Source organism: Sceloporus occidentalis, unplaced genomic scaffold (genome assembly GCF_023333645.1).
Source record: "Sceloporus occidentalis isolate IW3139 unplaced genomic scaffold, rSceOcc1.0.p SCAF_4, whole genome shotgun sequence".
NCBI lineage: Eukaryota > Metazoa > Chordata > Lepidosauria > Squamata > Phrynosomatidae > Sceloporus > Sceloporus occidentalis.
The window spans coordinates 100,180,690-100,199,755 of record NW_028316984.1 but is presented as its reverse complement, the minus strand read 5'-3'; the positions used below and the strand labels follow the sequence as shown (position 1 = coordinate 100,199,755).

The 19,066-nt window shown below is 39.1% G+C and overlaps 1 protein-coding gene across 3 annotated transcripts in view; it reads right to left on the bottom strand.

Moving 5' to 3' along the window:
- The window catches only part of LOC149314415 (ATP-binding cassette sub-family C member 8-like), a 99,078-nt gene that overhangs the window by 40,498 nt on the left and 39,514 nt on the right, over positions 1-19,066 (bottom strand). For all 3 annotated transcript variants that reach the window (XM_089521058.1, XM_089521060.1, XM_089521059.1), the window contains 9 exons: positions 14,755-14,795; positions 13,319-13,464; positions 12,039-12,144; positions 11,112-11,222; positions 9,067-9,142; positions 8,705-8,810; positions 6,415-6,450; positions 4,674-4,709; positions 3,565-3,663 (listed from right to left, as the gene is read on the bottom strand). In XM_089521058.1, the coding sequence (XP_089377184.1) occupies positions 3,565-3,663; positions 4,674-4,709; positions 6,415-6,450; positions 8,705-8,810; positions 9,067-9,142; positions 11,112-11,222; positions 12,039-12,144; positions 13,319-13,464; positions 14,755-14,795 (757 nt within the window). The remainder of the gene's footprint in view (positions 1-3,564; positions 3,664-4,673; positions 4,710-6,414; positions 6,451-8,704; positions 8,811-9,066; positions 9,143-11,111; positions 11,223-12,038; positions 12,145-13,318; positions 13,465-14,754; positions 14,796-19,066) is intronic.

The following is a 19,066-nucleotide window of genomic DNA, read 5'->3' as shown; positions in this document are numbered from 1 at the left end:
ATCTTTGAGGACTCGTGGAGAACAGAAGTCCCAGCAGACTGGAGGAGGGCAAACGTTGTCCCCATCTTCAAAAAGGGGAAAAAAAGTGGATCCTAAAAATTATCACCCAATTAGTCTAACATAATACCAGGAAAGATTCTAGAGCAGATAGTTAAACAGAGAGTCTGTGAACATTTAGAAGGGAATGCCATAATCACAAAACGTCAACATGGGTTTCTGAAAAACAAGTCATGCCAGACAAATCTAATCTCTCTTTATGATAAAATTTCCAGCTTCGTAGATGAAGGAAATGCTGTAGATATAGCATATCTTAATTTCAGTAAGGCCTTTGACAAGGTTCCCCATGACATTTTTTGCAAACAAGCTAGTAAAACGTGGGCTAGACAAAGCAGCTGTTACAAGGACTTGTAATTGGTTGACCGGCCGAGCTCAAATGGTACCCAGTAATGGCTCCTCTTCATCTTGGACAGATGTCCTGGGCCCAGTGCTATTCAACATTTTTATCAATGACTTACATGAAAGAATTGGGGGCATGCATATCAAATTTGCAGATGACATCAAATTAGGAGTAGTCACTAATACCCCAGAGGACAGGAACAAAATTAAAAATGACCTTATTAGATTAGAAAGCTGGGCCAAAGCTAACAACATGGATTTCAGTGCAGTGAAATATAAGGTACTGCACTTAGGGGAAAAAAAAAAAAAAGAAATACATAGATATAGGATGGGGGACACCTAGCTTAATGAGACTATGTGTGAAAGGGCTCTAGGAGTCCTAGTAGACCACAAATTGAACAAGAGTCAACAGTGCGATGCAGCAGCTAAAAAGGCCAATGGGATTCTAGGCTTCATCAATAAAAGTATAGTGTCTAGATCAAGGGAAGTAATAGTGCCACTCTATTCTGCCTTGGTCAGGCCTCACCTAGAATCCCGTGTCCAGTTCTGGGCACCACAATTCAAAAAAGATGTTGACAAATTGGAGCATGTCCAAAGGAGGGTGACCAAAATGGTGAAAGGTCTGGAAAGCATGTCCTACACAGAGAGACTTAGGGAGTTGGGTATGTTTAGCCTGTAGAAGAGAGACGGTTAAGAGGTGATAGGATAGCTTTGTTTAAATATTTGAAGGGATGCAAGGACGTAGCCAGGATTTTGGGAAGGGGGGGGGGTCAAGACTAAGTGCCACCATTTTGAGAGGCTAAGAGCCCCCCCCCAAGACACAAAAAGAGGGTCGAGTGTTTACCCTCGACACCTTGATGGCACCACTTTAACTTCCGTTATGGCTTCGTGCAATGGAATTTTGGGAACTGTAGTTGAGTCATCTGTCAGGTGCCACAACAAACTACAAATCCCAGCATTTCACAACATGGAGCCAAGGGCAGTTAAAGTGGCATCAAACTGGATTATTTTTTCAGTGCAGATGCAAACTGAGTCCTTCCTCTGAAGGTGTTTACATCAGATAAATTCAGCTCGATAAAGCAAAGTGCAGCTGCTCGAGCAATGAGCGGCAGCCACTCTGTTCATGCTCAGAGACACTCTGCTCATGCTTTGAGACACTGTATTCCAACATCTGAGCTGAGCTACGAACCCAGGCTGCATCCACACATTTCATTCCCACTTCCAAGAGGGATTTTTAATTTTGAGACACACACACACACACCTTTTAATTCCAAGATCTATCTATCTATCTATCTATCTATCTATCTATCTATCTATCTATCATAATTTTTAATTCCAAGCCTTTATAGGTTCCTTTCTTTTTATATTAAACAAACCCCTTTAAGAGAATCCTATTTTGGGAGAAAGGCAGGGTATAAAATCAATCAATAAAAAATTATAGTGCAATAGTCCATCAGTGTATGGCTTACATTATAAGACTTTATACCTTTATACATTTAAAAACTATTAAAATCACAGTAGGCTCAGAGTGCTACAGAATCATGGAATCATAGAGTTAGAAGAGACCCCACGAAGGGCCCTGATCCAGTCCAACCCCATTCTGCCATGCAGGAACTCTCCATCAAAGCATCCCCATTGACATGCTGAAAAAGGGCCAGCTAACTCTATTTTATTCTATTTGTCTTTTAAAAAAAGAGAAAAAACAAGGCTGGAAGGAAGCCTCTTGCCTTTTTGCATCACAGACCCTCCTCTTTTTTGTTGTTGCAAAAATCCAGAAATGACTATTTTTGCAAACATGAGTCCATTCTCAGGAGAAATGTCCAGAGTAGAGTCTGAGTCTCCTTTCTCTGGACTTCCAAAACTCCAAACTGACCCTGAGAGCATCTGGTCTGACCCCCAACTCAAGGAAACTTGGAAATCCTGAAGGTTTAGATCAATGACTGAATTATTGAATTATACAAGGCATAGTGGTCTCAGGGTTTTGCTGAAGCTCAGTATGCAGAAGCACAACATTATTTTAAAAATATTGTGCATTAAATTACCTTCAGTCTATGTCTATGAGATGCATATGAGACATACATGGATCCCATCTCCCAGGATATCCCATTAGACATACTGTATATAAATATACCAAAATCTGAAAAACTCCAAAATCCAAAATACATCTAATCCTCAGCATTTTGGGTAAGGGATATTATTATTATTATTATTATTATTATTATTATTATTATTCTATATTGTACATGGATATAACAGCTAAAAGTTAGAAGTCACCTTTTCTTTCTTTTATATTTCCTTTTAGAAGCTTCCTGCCTTCCTTTTTTCTTTCTTCCGAAACGAAAGCGAAAGGAGTCACAGGGACTCCCTCTCTCCCCCTCTCTCTCTGAGCTTGCAACTGGCAAAGCTCCTTCCTCCTCCCTCCTCCCTCCTCCCTCCATTAAAGCCACAGAGCAGAGGGAAAAGGGGAACTTTTGTTTTGTCTTTCCTCTGTTCCCTCGCCGTGGTTTTAATGGAGGGGAGGGGGGAGGAAGGAGCTTGAACGCCCCCAGGGCCTGATGGGGGGGGTTCCAACCCCCCCCCCGGCTACGTCCTTGAGGGATGTCATATTGAGGAGGGAGCTAGCTTGTTTTCCGCTGCTCCAGATAATAGGACCCAGAACAATGGATGCAAGCTACAGGAAAAGAGATTCCACCTCAACATTCGGAGGAGCTTCCTGACAGTAAGGGCTGTTCAACAGTGGAACACACTCCCTCAGAGTGTAGCAGAGTCTCCTTCCTTGGAGGTCTTTAAACAGAGGCTGGATGGCCATCTGTCGGGGGTGCTTTGAGTTCCTGCATGGCAGGAGGTTGGGACTGGATGGCTCTTTTGGTCTCTTCCTACTCTATGATTCTAGAATAAGTTTTCTAATGTATAAAATGGCATTTTAAAAGGTGAAATATAGGAGAAATCAATACAGGCCTACTAAGAAAAGAGTGGTCTGTTGTGATCAGTATGATTCAGTATTTCAAATCATTTTTAGCATGAAGACAAGTGCTTCTGACATAAAGATTCAACAACTGGGTCATGTAACCAGGAGAAGTGTTAACAATAATAAAAAAAATGTTCATTACATGCCTGCTAAGAGAGAATGACTATTATGTGTATTCATGTGCTACTTAAAACCATTACCTTTGTTTATTGAAAGGGCTTTCAAATGTGATATTCTCTTCCACAGTAGCATTTAGCAACCATGGTTTCTGGGAAGCATATGCCACTGCTCCTCTTTTCCTAGGAAAAGAAAAACACACACAGAGGAGGGCGGGGGTTCTGGTTTTTCATAGTTATTTATTTAAGCAGACACTGCTTCCTCATCTCCACTAATGCATTCGCTGAATGTCTCCTTTTACATACACATTTATGTTCTATCTCTCTCGTACAGATGGCACACTGTCAAGACATCGAAAATATCAGTAACATTTTATACTCTTTTTATACAAGGTTACAATCAGGACAGTCTCTAGTAATTTTGTTTTTGACATTGGAGTGTAAGACTGCAATAAGCACATAAGAATTCAATAAGCACACTGGCAACTAAGTCTGCAGTGATAGATTTACACTATTGTGTGGGAGGTAGAAGCACTTTCCCTCTTTCCGATTTCATCCTCAGCTCATGGCCAGACCCATGCAGCCAATTTTTGGTCAAGAGGATGGAGCTGTGACCATAAGCCCCTTGGGATGCTGTTGCACATCCAAGGTAAGGAGGAACAGGATGCTTCTTCCAAGCAAATATAAATACAGGTGTGAGTAAAGCTTTAAAGGGCAATTATGCAAATTCTTTTTTGAACAACATTTATTATGGCAAAGGTGGATGGATTAGTAAGCGGAGTAGTAGAATATTATCAAATTAAATATGACATAGCAACCTCATCTTGCACAGTGGATAAGAGTTGCTCTGATAACGAACAAATAAGCAAGCTTAGGGACACAGAAGGGTGCTTTATCAGGAGCTAGAAGTATTGCCTGGCCAGCCCCATATTGTTAATGGCAGTGCTGGGTAGAATGTACACTAGAAAACCAATGACAATGGCTTTCCAGGGTTCTAAACTAGAGTTTTCCATCCCTATCTAACATATCTTTGTCTTCAGTTCTATTAATTTGCCATCATAGTTATTTTCTATGTGGCACTTTAAAAAAAACAACCTTATAAAAAGACCCCCAATTTCTGTATAGCAGAATGAGAACACCTCATTTTCAGATGCCTCTGAAATTATTTCTAGATTATTTTCAAAATGCAATACCTTGTTTCCAAGTCAACAGCTGTTTCCTGCTCTGGACTGCATAAAAACACACAGTAATATATTTTAATTAATTACTTATGTAAATACTTCAGGAAAACTTGAGGTCAGAAGTGTACATAATTACATTTTAATGATTAAAATCATGTGCAGAAAGGTAGTGAAGTTCACACACATCATTGAAGTCAATGACAAATCTATGCTATATTTTTTATCAGAGGACAACTTAAATTGATATAGACCTGTGTTTTGGGAGTCACAGCTATCTACTTTCATCAATTTCACATTAGGAGCAGGATCTTTTCCTTCTTTTTAGAATGTGTGGAATATGCTGTTCTCCACATCTCCCATGTTACACTGCAACAATCACTCCAAAAAGAAGAGGAGGCAGCACACCTATGCAAGCAGATCTGGCCAAAACATTTCTGATTCATGGCACAAATATTCTGTTGCTCCAATTGGCACTTCAAGTTTGAATTATACAGTGCAACAATTATTATGTAACTGATGGACCTGTGAGTCATGGACAAATCACCACATAATAAGACATGCTGAGGTTTTTTGTTTGTTTGTGTGTTTTTTGCTTCTTTAAGTGTGTGTGATGTATTACTGTACATTATTATCAAATGGATGAGGAGATTATTGGATGCTCTGAGGGAGTTTCTGGCCACTAATCCTGTTGAAATCCTAGCTGATCTGTGAAACAGGGAGACAGCTTAGACAGTTGAAACAATTGCTCCTGAACCATCTTGGGGGTGACAAAGCATCAGCTTCCTAGTTTTATAAACCCTTCGGTGACAATGAAGAAAAACTCAGGCATTGTCTCATTAAACATAGGTTATAGGCCATTTTCGGGCCTATCCTGAGGCAGTGATTGATATTCAAGAGGGCTTTCCTGTCTGCTTCTATTGTGTCAGTGCAATGCTGTCCTGAAGAGTTCTTTGAGGAGATATTACATTCTGGTCCCAGCTTAGTGAACAGGAATCTTTCAAGAACCATTGTGATATACACTCATCCCTCCACATTTGTAGCTTTGCTTTTTGTGGATTTGATTATTCACGGATTTTATTAATATGTTCTCTCTAGGAATCTCTAGGACCTTCAGCGCAACTCTATGGTCAACTTTAATCAAAAGTCACACTGAAGGACCTAGTGATTCCTAGAGAGAACACTCCACTAGGCACTTGCAGCTCCACCAGTGGAATTCTATGGTCAATGTCTGCCAGATGTTGACCACAGAGGTGTACTGGAGGGCCTAGAGTTTCCTAGAGAGGTGTTGTCTCAGGAAAAACATAGTGTTTTTGTTATTTGCAGTTTTTCCACATCCACAGGGGTCCTGTGCCCCTAACCCCAGTGAATGTGGAGGGACAAGTGTATTTGAAAGACACTTTGCAGGTTGGGGGGGTATAGGACTCAGGAATTTCTGGAAGAGGAGTGATGGTTAGCTTTCACGTTCACCCCATACAAGTGTTTAATATGCTTAAGGGATGCATAACATAGTAAATGGCATTTAAGCAGGACATAGACAAATTGGAGTAGGCACAGAAAAAGGTAACATGGATGATAAGAAGTATGGAGAGCAAAAAATATGAGAAAAGGCTGAAGGAGCTGGGCATGGTCAACTTGGTGATACCTCAAAAGTTATCACAGAAAGGAAGGGCAGAGAATTAGTCAAGACTGTTCCTACCAAACTAGAATAGCTGCAGGGTATGAACATGAACAAAAATCATATGTAGTACTATACCTGACATCTTCCCCCATCTCACTGTCAGGAATATTGCTACATCATCAGTAAAAGGAAAAAAATTGATATAAGTAAATATAAACAATTTGTACACAGGAGCATTAACAGTTATTCTTTGTATCTGCATTGAAAAATATTTTTCATATAGCTGTTACAATTTGAAAACAAAAGCATCATTTAATTCTTCATATATTTCCCAATATTTTAGAAGTAAAAATATATTAAAGCAGACTTAATAACTTCACCAGTTCAAAAAAAATTAAAGTTGCTGACTCATGCAAATTCCTGATAGATTTGGTACAGTTGATACAGCTAGTTGAGAAAAGAAATGATAGAATGAATTAACCATCGCTAAGAATGTGAAAATAAATCAGACAGATGGTTTTAAATTTAAATGAAGCACCTATTGTCTAATTTTGCAGCATTAGATATGACAAACACACACTAAGGCCACAGCTCTGCATGTATTTATGACACTTACACTCAGATAACAGTGTCCTGTTTTAAACAGAAACTCGATCATGAGGAACTAAACACAGGGAAGCTCCCTGCCCCCTTATGCCTGATATTAACTTTAAAATGGGCCATATCAGCTCAAAGAAAGGTCCCATTTCTGTCCTTGTTTGATCTATAAATTCATCAGAGCATGTTCTCTTTTCGTTGCTATGAAAGAAATAGTTTTGTCACTTTAAAGATTTATTTTTTCTGACTGTGAGAGCTTGTTTCTCTATTAGGCAATAATGGCTTACCAATTACAAGCTGTTTAAATATGATCAACACCTTAGTTTTTCCCCCATTGATATTTAAAAATCAACAGCATTTCAGTTGCTGACACTTACAAATATTCACCTGAAAACATCATTTTAATGTTTTATGATGTGTACTTGTTGATAAACCTAAATTACCTAGCCAAGATACTATGACACTAACAGATTTGCAAAAAAATTGATTAATGGACAAAATGTGAGACATATTACATAGCATGAACCATTTATCCAGTGTGAACTAAATAAGACAACTTCCCACACATACAAGATGATTTGAAGTAGATACGCAGTTGGAAAATATTTATTGAAATGCTTTTGAATCAGACTGGAAACCATGTGCCCCTGCCCAGAAGTTGTTGGAAGACAATTCCCATCAGCCCTAGCCTGCAAAACCAATAGTAAGAGAAGCTGTAGCCCTGTATTATCTGGAGGGCCTGATGGCACACATCCCTACTTTAAAACAGTTAGCATCTAGGCTGGAGAGCTGGATCTGGGCAGTAATAGTGTGACTGTAGCCAAAAGAAGGGAAGACCACTTTCACAGAAAGACCTGTACAGACAATACATACCTATATTCACCCATTCCCTTACATATGCTAGTTAAAAGCATGCTTGGGATAATTTAGAAGGGTAATATAATATGGGTGGAAATTCTCACCCTCAGTTTAACTGGTCTGATCAAATTTGAAGCACTGGCACATGCTTCAAAGTAGAAATAGAAACACCAAGAACTCTAGTCAGGATGTTGCTCAAGTAACAGATGGTCCAACAGAAGTTGCAATGTTGATAATCTGCAAGCCAGTGTGTGCAATGCATACTGTACAAGTAATTCAAGTGACCTTGGCATCCTGTTTGAAGAAGCTTAACAAAGAAAATTTTACCCGCTGCAATCTACTTTCTTTACATTCAGTTTTTGGTCACTGTAACTGATTCTTAAAGCACCATCTTTGTATCTTCATTAAATTCAGTACTGCTTAGTTACAGCTACTTTTATTAAATAAAATAAAATAAATAAACTGATTATATTTGTTTTCTAGGTGTGGCTGTAGCTCTGTGCATTCAGGATTTAAAGAAAGCCAACATTGTTAATAAAGATATACTATCCATATGTAATTCAGTATGCATCACAACTGTAATCAAATTTGCATACACCAAGAACATGATACTGAGAATAAGTCTATGAATTCACTAGAGATTATCACACAGGGTAAAAGACAGAATGCTCCCATCCTCACCCCATTCTTATGGTGCAATCATGCAAAGATTTTCAGATGACCTTGTGCTTATCCTGTCTGTCTCCCATCACTGAAGTGGCATGGTCCTGTCAGTTTATATAAATGGAAACTCCCGTTAACACAATGATGGGTGCCACTCATGGGAGAAGGATAGGATAAGCACAGATGTGATAAGAACAACTTCAGGAGGGGGTAAGGACAGGAGCAATCCCTCCTTACCCCGTGTGATAATCTCCAAAGTAGTGCAAACATATAGTTACACAATAACATAAAGTACAAATAATATTACCTGTTCCAGGTTACATTTCCTGATACCTTCTGCATCTCCCCGAGTATCCCTAGCAAGAGCGATGACTTACCACAGCCCACCTGGCCCACGATCATTGTCAACTGACCTACAATAACAGACATAATTTAATGTGAAGTGCTGACATTGGCAGCACTCCAGAGAGCTTTAGGCAACAGATGGGGTTATGCATTTCCCCCCACTTATACTGTAAAGGTGAGAAGATACTTCCCAATTCACACTAAGCGGCTCTGTAGTTATGTAGTTATGGATGAAGGTGCACATCTACATCTGATCGGTACACATATTTATGTTGTTCAGGAGTAATTGTAAAAAGTGTATATTGTTATAGTATGGATTAGTACCTTGAGGAATTCGAATATCAATACTGGACAATGTTGGAGTTCCTTCAGGCGTCCAAGTGAAAAATCCATTTGTGACCTATGGCAGTACCACCATCAGACAAGAGAAATAGTCTTTATTGTTACTAAAATTCACTCATATTTTTTCTTTAAAATTTTATATGCATTTTTACTAAACACTATAGCTCCATCTGGATGTATTCAATCACTTGTTCATTCTTCCTCTTCTTGGCTTAGCATGGTATAGTGCTTCTGTGCTTTAATACATATATCATATTCAGATATTCTGCAGGAGTTAAAGAGGCAGTTTTGAAAAGTTTTAATCTAAAAATACCGTATATGGCCAGAATTCTACATGGGCTGCTTAGTTATGTATGCATAATTAAGTTGCCTCTCCTGGCCTGTGTCCCCCAAACTACTTGACTGGGCATCAGCTGCATTGAGAGAAGGAGGGCTATTTTGTTGGCCATTGGGGCATGAGCTGATGATGTTTCCACCTCTCTCCCACCAGGCAATGAGGCTGTGACACAGAATTACAACAAAGGTCCTGATTCTGATTGTCACATACTTGCTGGCTGGGGGGAGGGGGTGGAAATGTCATCTACCCATTCCCCAACCATGCAGAACACACCCCTCTCTCTTATTATGGTTGAGGCATGGTAAAGTAGATTGGGGAGACAGTGATGATCATGGCAATAGTGCCACAATGGTGACTACATAGGGAGTATGAATACGGATGATTTTCAGATGTGTAACTCCAGGTTACACATTCATAAGAGTAATGAATTCTGACCTTTATAGCTTCAATAAATATTAAATATGAAATTAAAATAGTTCTTCATTTATATCCAACAACAAAATTCAAACTCAGGTAAAACGATTTGGTGGATAAATGCTCCCACAGGGAGATACAGTAGAGGAAAGAATTCCAGAGAGTTATGGAATAATAACTCATACCCGCATTGTTCATATGTGGCACGCAAGAATGATCAAGGCAGCATGACAGACCACAGGAACAGAGGTTAGTAAGTGAGGAGCCATACAGGTGGTGAATGAAATCACAATTCTATCTGGCCCCTAGATCAATCAACCCAGGTAAAGAACACCAAATTCTTAATTTCTAGAAAAAGAGATTTATTTAAAGAAATAGCACTCTCTTATTAGCTTTTCTGTTTAGCCTCTGATATGTGGATACTCTTTCTAATTCCTCAGTGTTGGGAAATATGAATACTTTTGTCTGGAGGCACTTTCTTCTTCTGCTACTTCTTAAGTTCCAGAAGCACATGAAATCAACTGTCAGTGCTGTGCCCTATCAGAAATTAAGTCTCTGTGTAGAAAACTGGGTTGCACCTAAGTGTATGGGAAAATGAGCCATGTCTCTTCAATAGGACTTGCCAGGCAATCTGATAACCAGCCATGCTGCCAAACTGATTCCTTCCATCTTCAGAAATCAGTGAAAGATCAAAATCTTTCAATAAGATATTATCCTTTGGCATATATTTTGCAATGCATGTTTGAGTGTGTTTGTGTGTGTGTGTGTGTATATCTCCCCAGTGCTATATAAAGAATAATAATGGCGGGATACAGACCGCCCAAAAAGGGCGGTCTCCTGCCACCCTGGTTTGCTCTGTGAGGGAGCCACAGTGGGCAAACCGCGTGGCTCCGTCATGGAACAAAAAGAACCCGCAAAAAGCGGGTTCCTCTTGCGGCGCCTTTGTGATGCCGCAATGCGTCAATGGTGCACTTGTGGCATCACAAAGGCACCGGGATGTGCGGACCTAAGCGTCCATCACATCAAAATGGTGGTGCCCATGTGTACAGGGCGCTGCCATTTTGACACCCCCGTCGTGTGCTAGGGGTGAGGCCAATATGGACTGTGCGTCCTCAGCCAACTCCTAGCACGTGACAGGGGTGCCGCAAAGGCCCGTCTAAACCAGGCCAATAATAATAATAGTAATAATATCTTGCTTTTTCAACCTGAAACTGTGGCTCTAGAACTCCAAGCTTATTAATAACAACAGTATGAGAAAGAGTGACCTTATTATCACCTTTACACAATAATCATCTGCTTCTGTGACTTTAACAGGTCTTCTGATAGGAGAGCTGTAACTGTTCCAGTCCTCTCTCGCAGGCTTCTTACGGTTAACAACTTTGAGGGGCTGTGCAGGACCAGGAAGACAGAAATACATGGTAAATGGTGACTGGGGTGTGAAAAAGTATTAAGTGGCAATGGAGAATGAATACATTTTCTGGTAGTAATTATGCACTGCCACTACATACAAATTAAAATGGCAGAGGAAAACCCACCCCTATCAGAAATTGCTGGGAAGCAACAGTGCAGGTAGATTGGTGGCGGGATTCATCTTAATGTCATGCACATAGGTGTTTGCCAAACAGCTGTAAAACCTTGTTAATTTTGACAATCTTCTTCTACTACTGTCAGCAACTTTACATTTGCACAGAGCTGACTGACAAGGTATCTGAACTCTGTCTGATAGTGTTTTGGTGCAACACAATTCTTAGAATCCTCTGCTAAAGAGTCTAGTGTAGGGGAGTGAATGATAGCTCACTAGCATAGAGAATGTTTGATTTCATAGCACATCACCAAAGCCTATATTTTATAGCATGGAGTCGTGGCAGTTAAAGAGGCATCAGATTGTTATAATTATGCAGCATGTAAATCTACTCCTTTTACCTCCATTGCTGCCACCTAAGCACTTCTGTATTTTCTTCTTCATTCTTGATTGCTCCACAATGTATGGTGGTAGCTACTTTTACCAAACAGCAATCACTATTCATCATTGATCTTAAAGAAAAACTGTCAAAGTACGGCCCTTAATAAATGGACATGAGCAACAATAACTATCGCCACTGTTAACTATCAATTGCAAGGGAACTGACAGAGTTATAGGTGTGATTCACAAGTATTAAAGACATATAACACATTTGGCATCCAATCCAATATTAATACTTACAACAGCTTGATATTTGCTGTGGTTGTCTTTGCATTTTGGCTCTGAACATCTGTCATGCTCTTCTCCAATTTCTTCACTTGAGAGAAATTCACTCAGTTTCTGAACACTATGAAAAGAGAACAATGGTGGCAAATTAAAATAAATTAAAATAAACCATGACCTATGAGGAACGACTTAGGGAGCTGGGGATGTTTAGCCTGGAGAAAAGAAGATTAAGAGGTGATATGATAGCCCTGTTTAAATATTTGAAGGGGTGTCACATCAAGGAGGGAACAAGCTTGTTTTCTGCTGCTCCAGAGAACAGGACCAGGAACAATGGATCCAAGTTGCAGGAAAAGAGATTCCACCTCAACATTAGGATGAACTTCCTGACAGTAAGGGCTGTTTGACAGTGGAACACACTTCTTTGGAGTGTAGTGGAGTCTCCCTCCTTGGAGGTCTTCCAATGGAGGCTGGATGGCCATCTGTCGGGGATGCTTTGATTTGGATTGCCTGCATTGCAGGGGGTTGGAATGGATGGCCCTTGTAGTCTCTTCCAACTCTACGATTCTATGATTCTATGATTTTACGATTCTATATACAAGGCCAACTGGAACAGCATTTCAGAAACCTCACAAGGGAGCCTTCAAGGCTCAGTTTTTATATAGGTCATCAACCTTGTGTACAATGCTTTAGGGCAATGCTACTCAAAATGACGGTCTGTGGACCAGCATCAGTCCATGTGCTACTGGCTGCCTGTCTGCAGCAAGTTTTCAGTAAAGAAAGAAAAAGCTGCAGTTAATGGGCACTAATATGGTGCTGACCACTGGGACATTGGAAATAAATCCTGTTGGTTCCCCACATCAGATATCTTGAGAAGCACTGCTCTTGTCAATTTCAAACTGGCATTTCCCCTAAAAATCAAGTCTCCTAACTTACATGCTTTCCCATTTTGCAGCTCATAAGCTCTTGTACTATATTTGCCTCCATATAATAGTACCAGTGACACTATAATGCACTTGTGAATCTATTATAATGTCATGTATTATAATAATGTATATCATAATCATGGGCTTAACTAACCATTATTTTCGCAATCCCGATTAGACCCACTGCATGTTTGAAAATGGAGATGGAAACCATATACCATAAACTAATTTTGCACAGGGTGACTGATACCAGGGTTACTTTTACAGGAGGCAAAAAATAAGTCTGTATCCATTTGTAACAGCTGTCACAAGGAGCTGCATATTTAACACAGAGTATTTCCAATTTTGGGTGTTTCACCCAAGAAACCTTACCTTACAAGAGCTTTGACAGTGGATCTAACCACACTGGAGAGCAGGAACAGAGGTGTAACCAGGATGTGAAAGAGGGAGAGTGAAGCAAAGGCCACTGAAGGAGAAAAGTCAGTGTTTCGAAACACATGGGCATGGACGACAAATGTCTTGTTTTAAAAAAAAGCAAAATAAATTATATCAGCCAAGCCTTACATTAAAAATACAAATGGAAATATTTTTCTGCACCTCAAAAGACCTAAAAAACTAAGCACTCACATGTCCTTCAAAGAGTCTTATTTAACAATCAGCTATAAATATAACAGTTATATAAGACCTTTTTTTTACATTGCTAAAGTATATAAAGAAAAAAAATACACATTGAAGAGACAGCTCTGGTGTCTTTTTCAAATCTTACAGGAGCATAAAATTATTCTGTCAAAGAAGAATCTATAGAACATAGGAACAAAATTTTGTCCTCATTACTGGACTGGCTTCTGCCCTCACCAAAAGATGCTACCCAAAGGAATGTGCCAGTGGGAGTGGGCTTAACCTATTTCTTAGTATTTCTGGTTGTCTGTGCATTGTGTGATAGAATCAACCCCAAGCAAGTTAGCTAGCATAAAAAATGATTTATTTTATGGAAATTATTTTCAAGATCTTTTGAAATAACATGGCACCTACTCCATTTTTAGTTAGTCACCACTGTCAGCTTACATAACAAGAGCAAAAGAGAGTCCTTTCGTACAGATATAAACAGATCAAACGAAGGAAGAGTTCTGGCCCCTTTGCCTTGTAGAAATTGATGCTGAGACAACAATAGTGACACATTCTGCAAACTGTATCACTGCAGTTATGAACAGATCAAGGTAGCAAAACATAAAACACTGGCAGTTGGTAAAAATATTCTCACTCTCTGTCTGAACTAGGTTTTAGCCTGAACTTTACAGGTGCCATACAAGATGCTAAACTCCATTCCCAGGATAGATTCAGTACCTTGGCTACTTATTTAAAGTTTAAGTAAAACTTTTAAATTAAAGAGATGTCTCTGGCCCCATATTGGAAGAAAAATAAGATATGCATTTAAATTTACTGGTAATTAAAAATTTTAAAATTCTCCAACCCACTAGCATGGGAACCACCAGGCACTAATAACATTGGGTAGAATAAATAAAAAATTGCTACTTTAGAAAACAATTTAAGACACAATACACATGTTAAAAAAGTAAGTTACAGTCTAGAAAATTGCTCTCATTTATAAGTTTACTCTCCAGGATATTTCATAACACAGCCTTAATAGTATAATTGTTTTATGTCACATCTAGGTCAATTATCAAATGTCTATATTTAAATAACATAACAGTGCATAAAATCACTGTTTTATTACATTATCCAGACCTCACAGACAGTATTTGCTCCTGTTTCTATAATGTTAACTATCATTACAGGTTTATACTTACTATAAGAACTGCTGCAATAGGTATTGCTGCATTCATGAAAACTGTAAAGAAAACATATCATTTTTTCTGATTATTTCAACATACTTTGTTTCCAAATCTCTATTTCCCAACATGCATTTTCATATCTCTGGTTGTTCCTTCCTTTGCCCCCCTCTCGTGTACCATCTATCTTAATTAATTCCTATCTCAGTCAGGTACTATATTTCTTTTGAGGTTTCCCTTTTCATTTAGGTTAATCTGATAGTGTCATAATACAATTAAATAAATGAAATAATATAATAAGCAGTAGTTTCCTGAAAATATTGACTTTCTGTGTACCATGGATGTATTGGTTTCCTCACTGCAGAATTTAGAGGTTATTATTTACAGATGGATATATTTTGCCTAGCTTTATTTCAAATTGGTCATTATTATTCATTATGACTCACTTACTAATTTTCCATTCAGAGGCTTTATCAAAACTTCTTACTGGTTTGAACAAACAGTTGCCATGTCCAGCTGCTCAATTTATCTTAATAGCAGGACACATTCCTTGCATCAAGTTGGTTCATCCTGTAATCTTGTTCCACAAGCTAGATATGCCAGAAAATATTTAAAATTCTTTTTAATTTATCTGGAGGTAAGATCCCTGTACCTAACTGAATATAAAATGAATATAAATTGGGGGAAGGATTTTATCTACAGAGCCACAGATCTAAATAGGCTCATGTTTGATCAGTATGTATGTGCATATCTGTTGTAATAAATTGTACAAATTTGGTGAAAACTGACATCATTAGTCAATCAGAAGGAAGTATGTGAATATTTTTTGACCTGATAAATGCCAGTATTTGCTGTGGCCAATGTTTGTGTTTTTGTTGAAGATACAAGAGGTTTTTTGAGATCTACTTCTCTGTGTTAGCACTACCTCTCTGTGGTGGTGGAATTGTGTACTCGTGTGAGGCATGAGAGTCTGGAGAATACTGCACTGCACTCTTACAGCACTTCAGTTCCACTTTTACTGCTACAGCTGCCTCCTGTTCAATCCTGGGATTTGCAGTTTAGAGAAAGGCATTTAGAATTCTCAACCAGAGAGCTCTGAGGCCTCACTGAACTACAAACCCCAGAATGCCACAGGAGGCTGCCAGAGCAGTAAAAGTGGAATAGCAGCGCTATAAGAGTGTAGTCCACTATTCTTCTATGTTGATGTCAGCAATAATGCTGGTAGAGTCTCCCATCTCAGGTAGGCCTTTGCTGAGGTGCCAGACTACATATGCCAAACAGCTACTGGGCAGCAGCAGTAGCAGGGAGGATCTCTCAGAGACAACAACAGTGGCACCACAGCTAATGCTTGTTAGCACTACACAGAGGAAGTCATCTGTAAAGCTCCTTTTGAAGATCCTCTACCATGAAAACCCTATGATGAGACACTCCAAAATGAAACAAGAGGTAGTGCCTGAAGATGACATTCCTAGGTCAGATGGCACTCAACAAGCTATTGGAGTAGAGCAGAGGTCAGCTACAAGTAATGTTGTGGCTTATGGTGCAATTGGACTCAAGCTGAAAGGATGTTCAGCTGTTGATTTGCTCAGAGGGTAAAGGAAAGTCTGAACCTGAACAATACATGTTATAGGAACATGTAATGTGAGAAGCATGAATCAGGGAATGCTAGACATACCAAAGCAAGAAATGGGATTATATATATTGGAATACTTGGGGTGAGTAAGCTAAAATGGAACAGTCAGATAATCACACAGTTTTTCCTCAGTAAATTAAAAGATAAAAAGAAATGGGGTGGTACTTATAGTGAGGAGAGATGTAGCAAAAGCTGTCAACGGATACAATGCAAAGTCTGACCAAAGCACATCAATAAGACTTCAAGTGAAACTCATCAATATAACTTTAATTCCTGTTTATGCTCCAACTATACAAATAGAAACAACAGAATAATAATAATAATAATAATAATAATAATAAGTTGAATGACTCTATACTGGAGTCCAGGAGGAAACTGATTACAGACAAAAACAGGACTTCTTGTTAATCATAGACAATTGGAATGCAAAAATAGCAAGCAGAGCCGAATCGAAGATGGTAGGAAAACATGGGCTAGGAATAGGAAATGAAGCAGGAGACTGACTAAATTTTTCTGGGACATCATCAATATAGAAATCAAATAGACTATATAATTGGAAGCAGAAGATGAACCTCCATTCTCTCTCCAAAAACAAGACCAGGAGCATATTGTGGCATAGACCATGAACTACTACTACTATCAAAAATTAGAATAAAACTAATGAAGTACACTAAACCAACTGTCATGCTGAAATACAACATGAAGAACATCTCCATAGAATTTCAAGGTAATGTAAAAAATAGATTTGCACTATTAAGGCTGACTGGGAGCCAGAAGAATTGTGGACTGGAGCCAGCAACATTGTCAAGGTGCAATGCAAAAGGACAGTATATGTGGCCAAAAAGAAAGACAAACCTCAATGGATGACAGCTGAAACTCTTCAAACAGTTAAGGACAGATGAGAAGCAAAAGTAAAAGGTGACAGAAATAGAGTCAGAACCCTAAATGCAGCCATTCAACGATTTGTGCCGGTGACAAGGAGAGCTTCTCATACCCACAAGAAATGAGATATCAAAGTGAAATTTAAACCAAGAGTGGATATGCTCTACAGTGCATTGATGCACTGATAAATAAAAAAGGATGTACTTTGACAATTAGCTAAAAGCAATGAATTGCATATCAGGTTTGAAAATGTTCTTAGTGGCTTCTGGAAAGTGCAACTGTATCAACTAGTCACGTGGCAAAAGTATGTGTGACACATCTGGGTTAAAAAGTGTGTGTGTGTGTGTGTGTGTGTGTGTGTGTGTGTGTGTGTTGGGGAGATTTAATATGGCCTGCAATATGTGGTGAAGGGAGACATAACTTTTAACTTTTTAACTTTTCCTCCCCCAATGCACACTGATATATCCATTCTGCTATTAACTGTGTGTGTGTGGGGGGGGGGGGGGGGGGAGAAGCTCCATGGGTGTTAATGGAAGATTTTCCCTGCAAGACCACTGGGTAATCAGCAAGGGGGTATTTTAAAAGCATCATGTTTGCAGTTAGAAGAGTTAGATGCGCCATCATCATATGCTGTGGCCCCAGTGAATATTGCTTCTACACATATTGTTGTGTGCCTTCAAGTCATTTCTTATGGTAACCTAATGGTGGGCTTTTCTTTGCTCAGAATTTGTTTAGAGGAGGTTTGCTCATGTCTTCTTTTGAGGCTGAGACTGTGTGAAATGCCCAAGGTCACCCAGTGGTTTTTGATGGTCAAGTGGAAATTTGAACCCAGTGTCCTAGTCCAACACTCAAATCACTACATCACAATGGAAATCCAGATGGCGTTCCTAATAACATGTCTAGCTTGACATCTAGTTTGGTCATCCATTTCTAATATTCAAGGTATCACATTATCTGCTCCCTATATCTGAAATCTGTCTATACAACTCAAGACAGAAATTAAGAGTTGTGGGCACTCCATGAGACAATGTCCACCACAGTGAAAGCAGCTGTGTTTTAAACTAAGGATAGTCAGAGACCTCCAAACTTCGAGAAAAAGATATGGCTATCCTTTAGCTCAGGTCAACACTCTGTGGCTACTTTGTAGTGGAGACTACATTCCAAAGAGTAGTTCTCTCCTTAGCCAAAGGAAACGCCTATAATAGTGCTAAAGGACCTGTTAGCTGAGTTGGAGAGGATAAGGGACAGGCCAGAGTGAAGGAGTGTTGCCAGTGATCTGTTTCATGAGTCATCTCAACAGGGGAATCACGCAGGGTTAGGACTTTGCCCTTCACTTTCCTAACAGCAGTGTCTGGCAGATTGCTACTTAAATTACTTATTCTACTTAAGAAATTGTATTAAATGGTTTAGACAAGCAGTTAAAGCAAAAATGATGTTAAGAAAAAGAAAAAATCCATCCTTATTTCCTGTTCTCCATGAACCCACTAGTGAAAAAGACTTGAAAGTTTACGCAACTATGATCTATTGGGAATATTTATTTGCATATGTTTTGTGAATCTTGCTACTTGTTGACATTGGTCAGTGTATTACAATCTCAAGAGGACTCTTTCATGTTGAACATTTAGCATGATAAATGAGATCTCATAGGAACTAGGAAAAATATAAGCAGCTTTTTTATGTTAAAGAGTGAGGTTAATGACTCAAGCATAGCCAAATGTTGAAAACATTCCCAGGCCCTTTCTCCTTAGCTCTGTCCTGTATCCTCAGTTGACTAATACACAGACTTGGCTGACATGCAGTTTGTCTCTTGCTGGA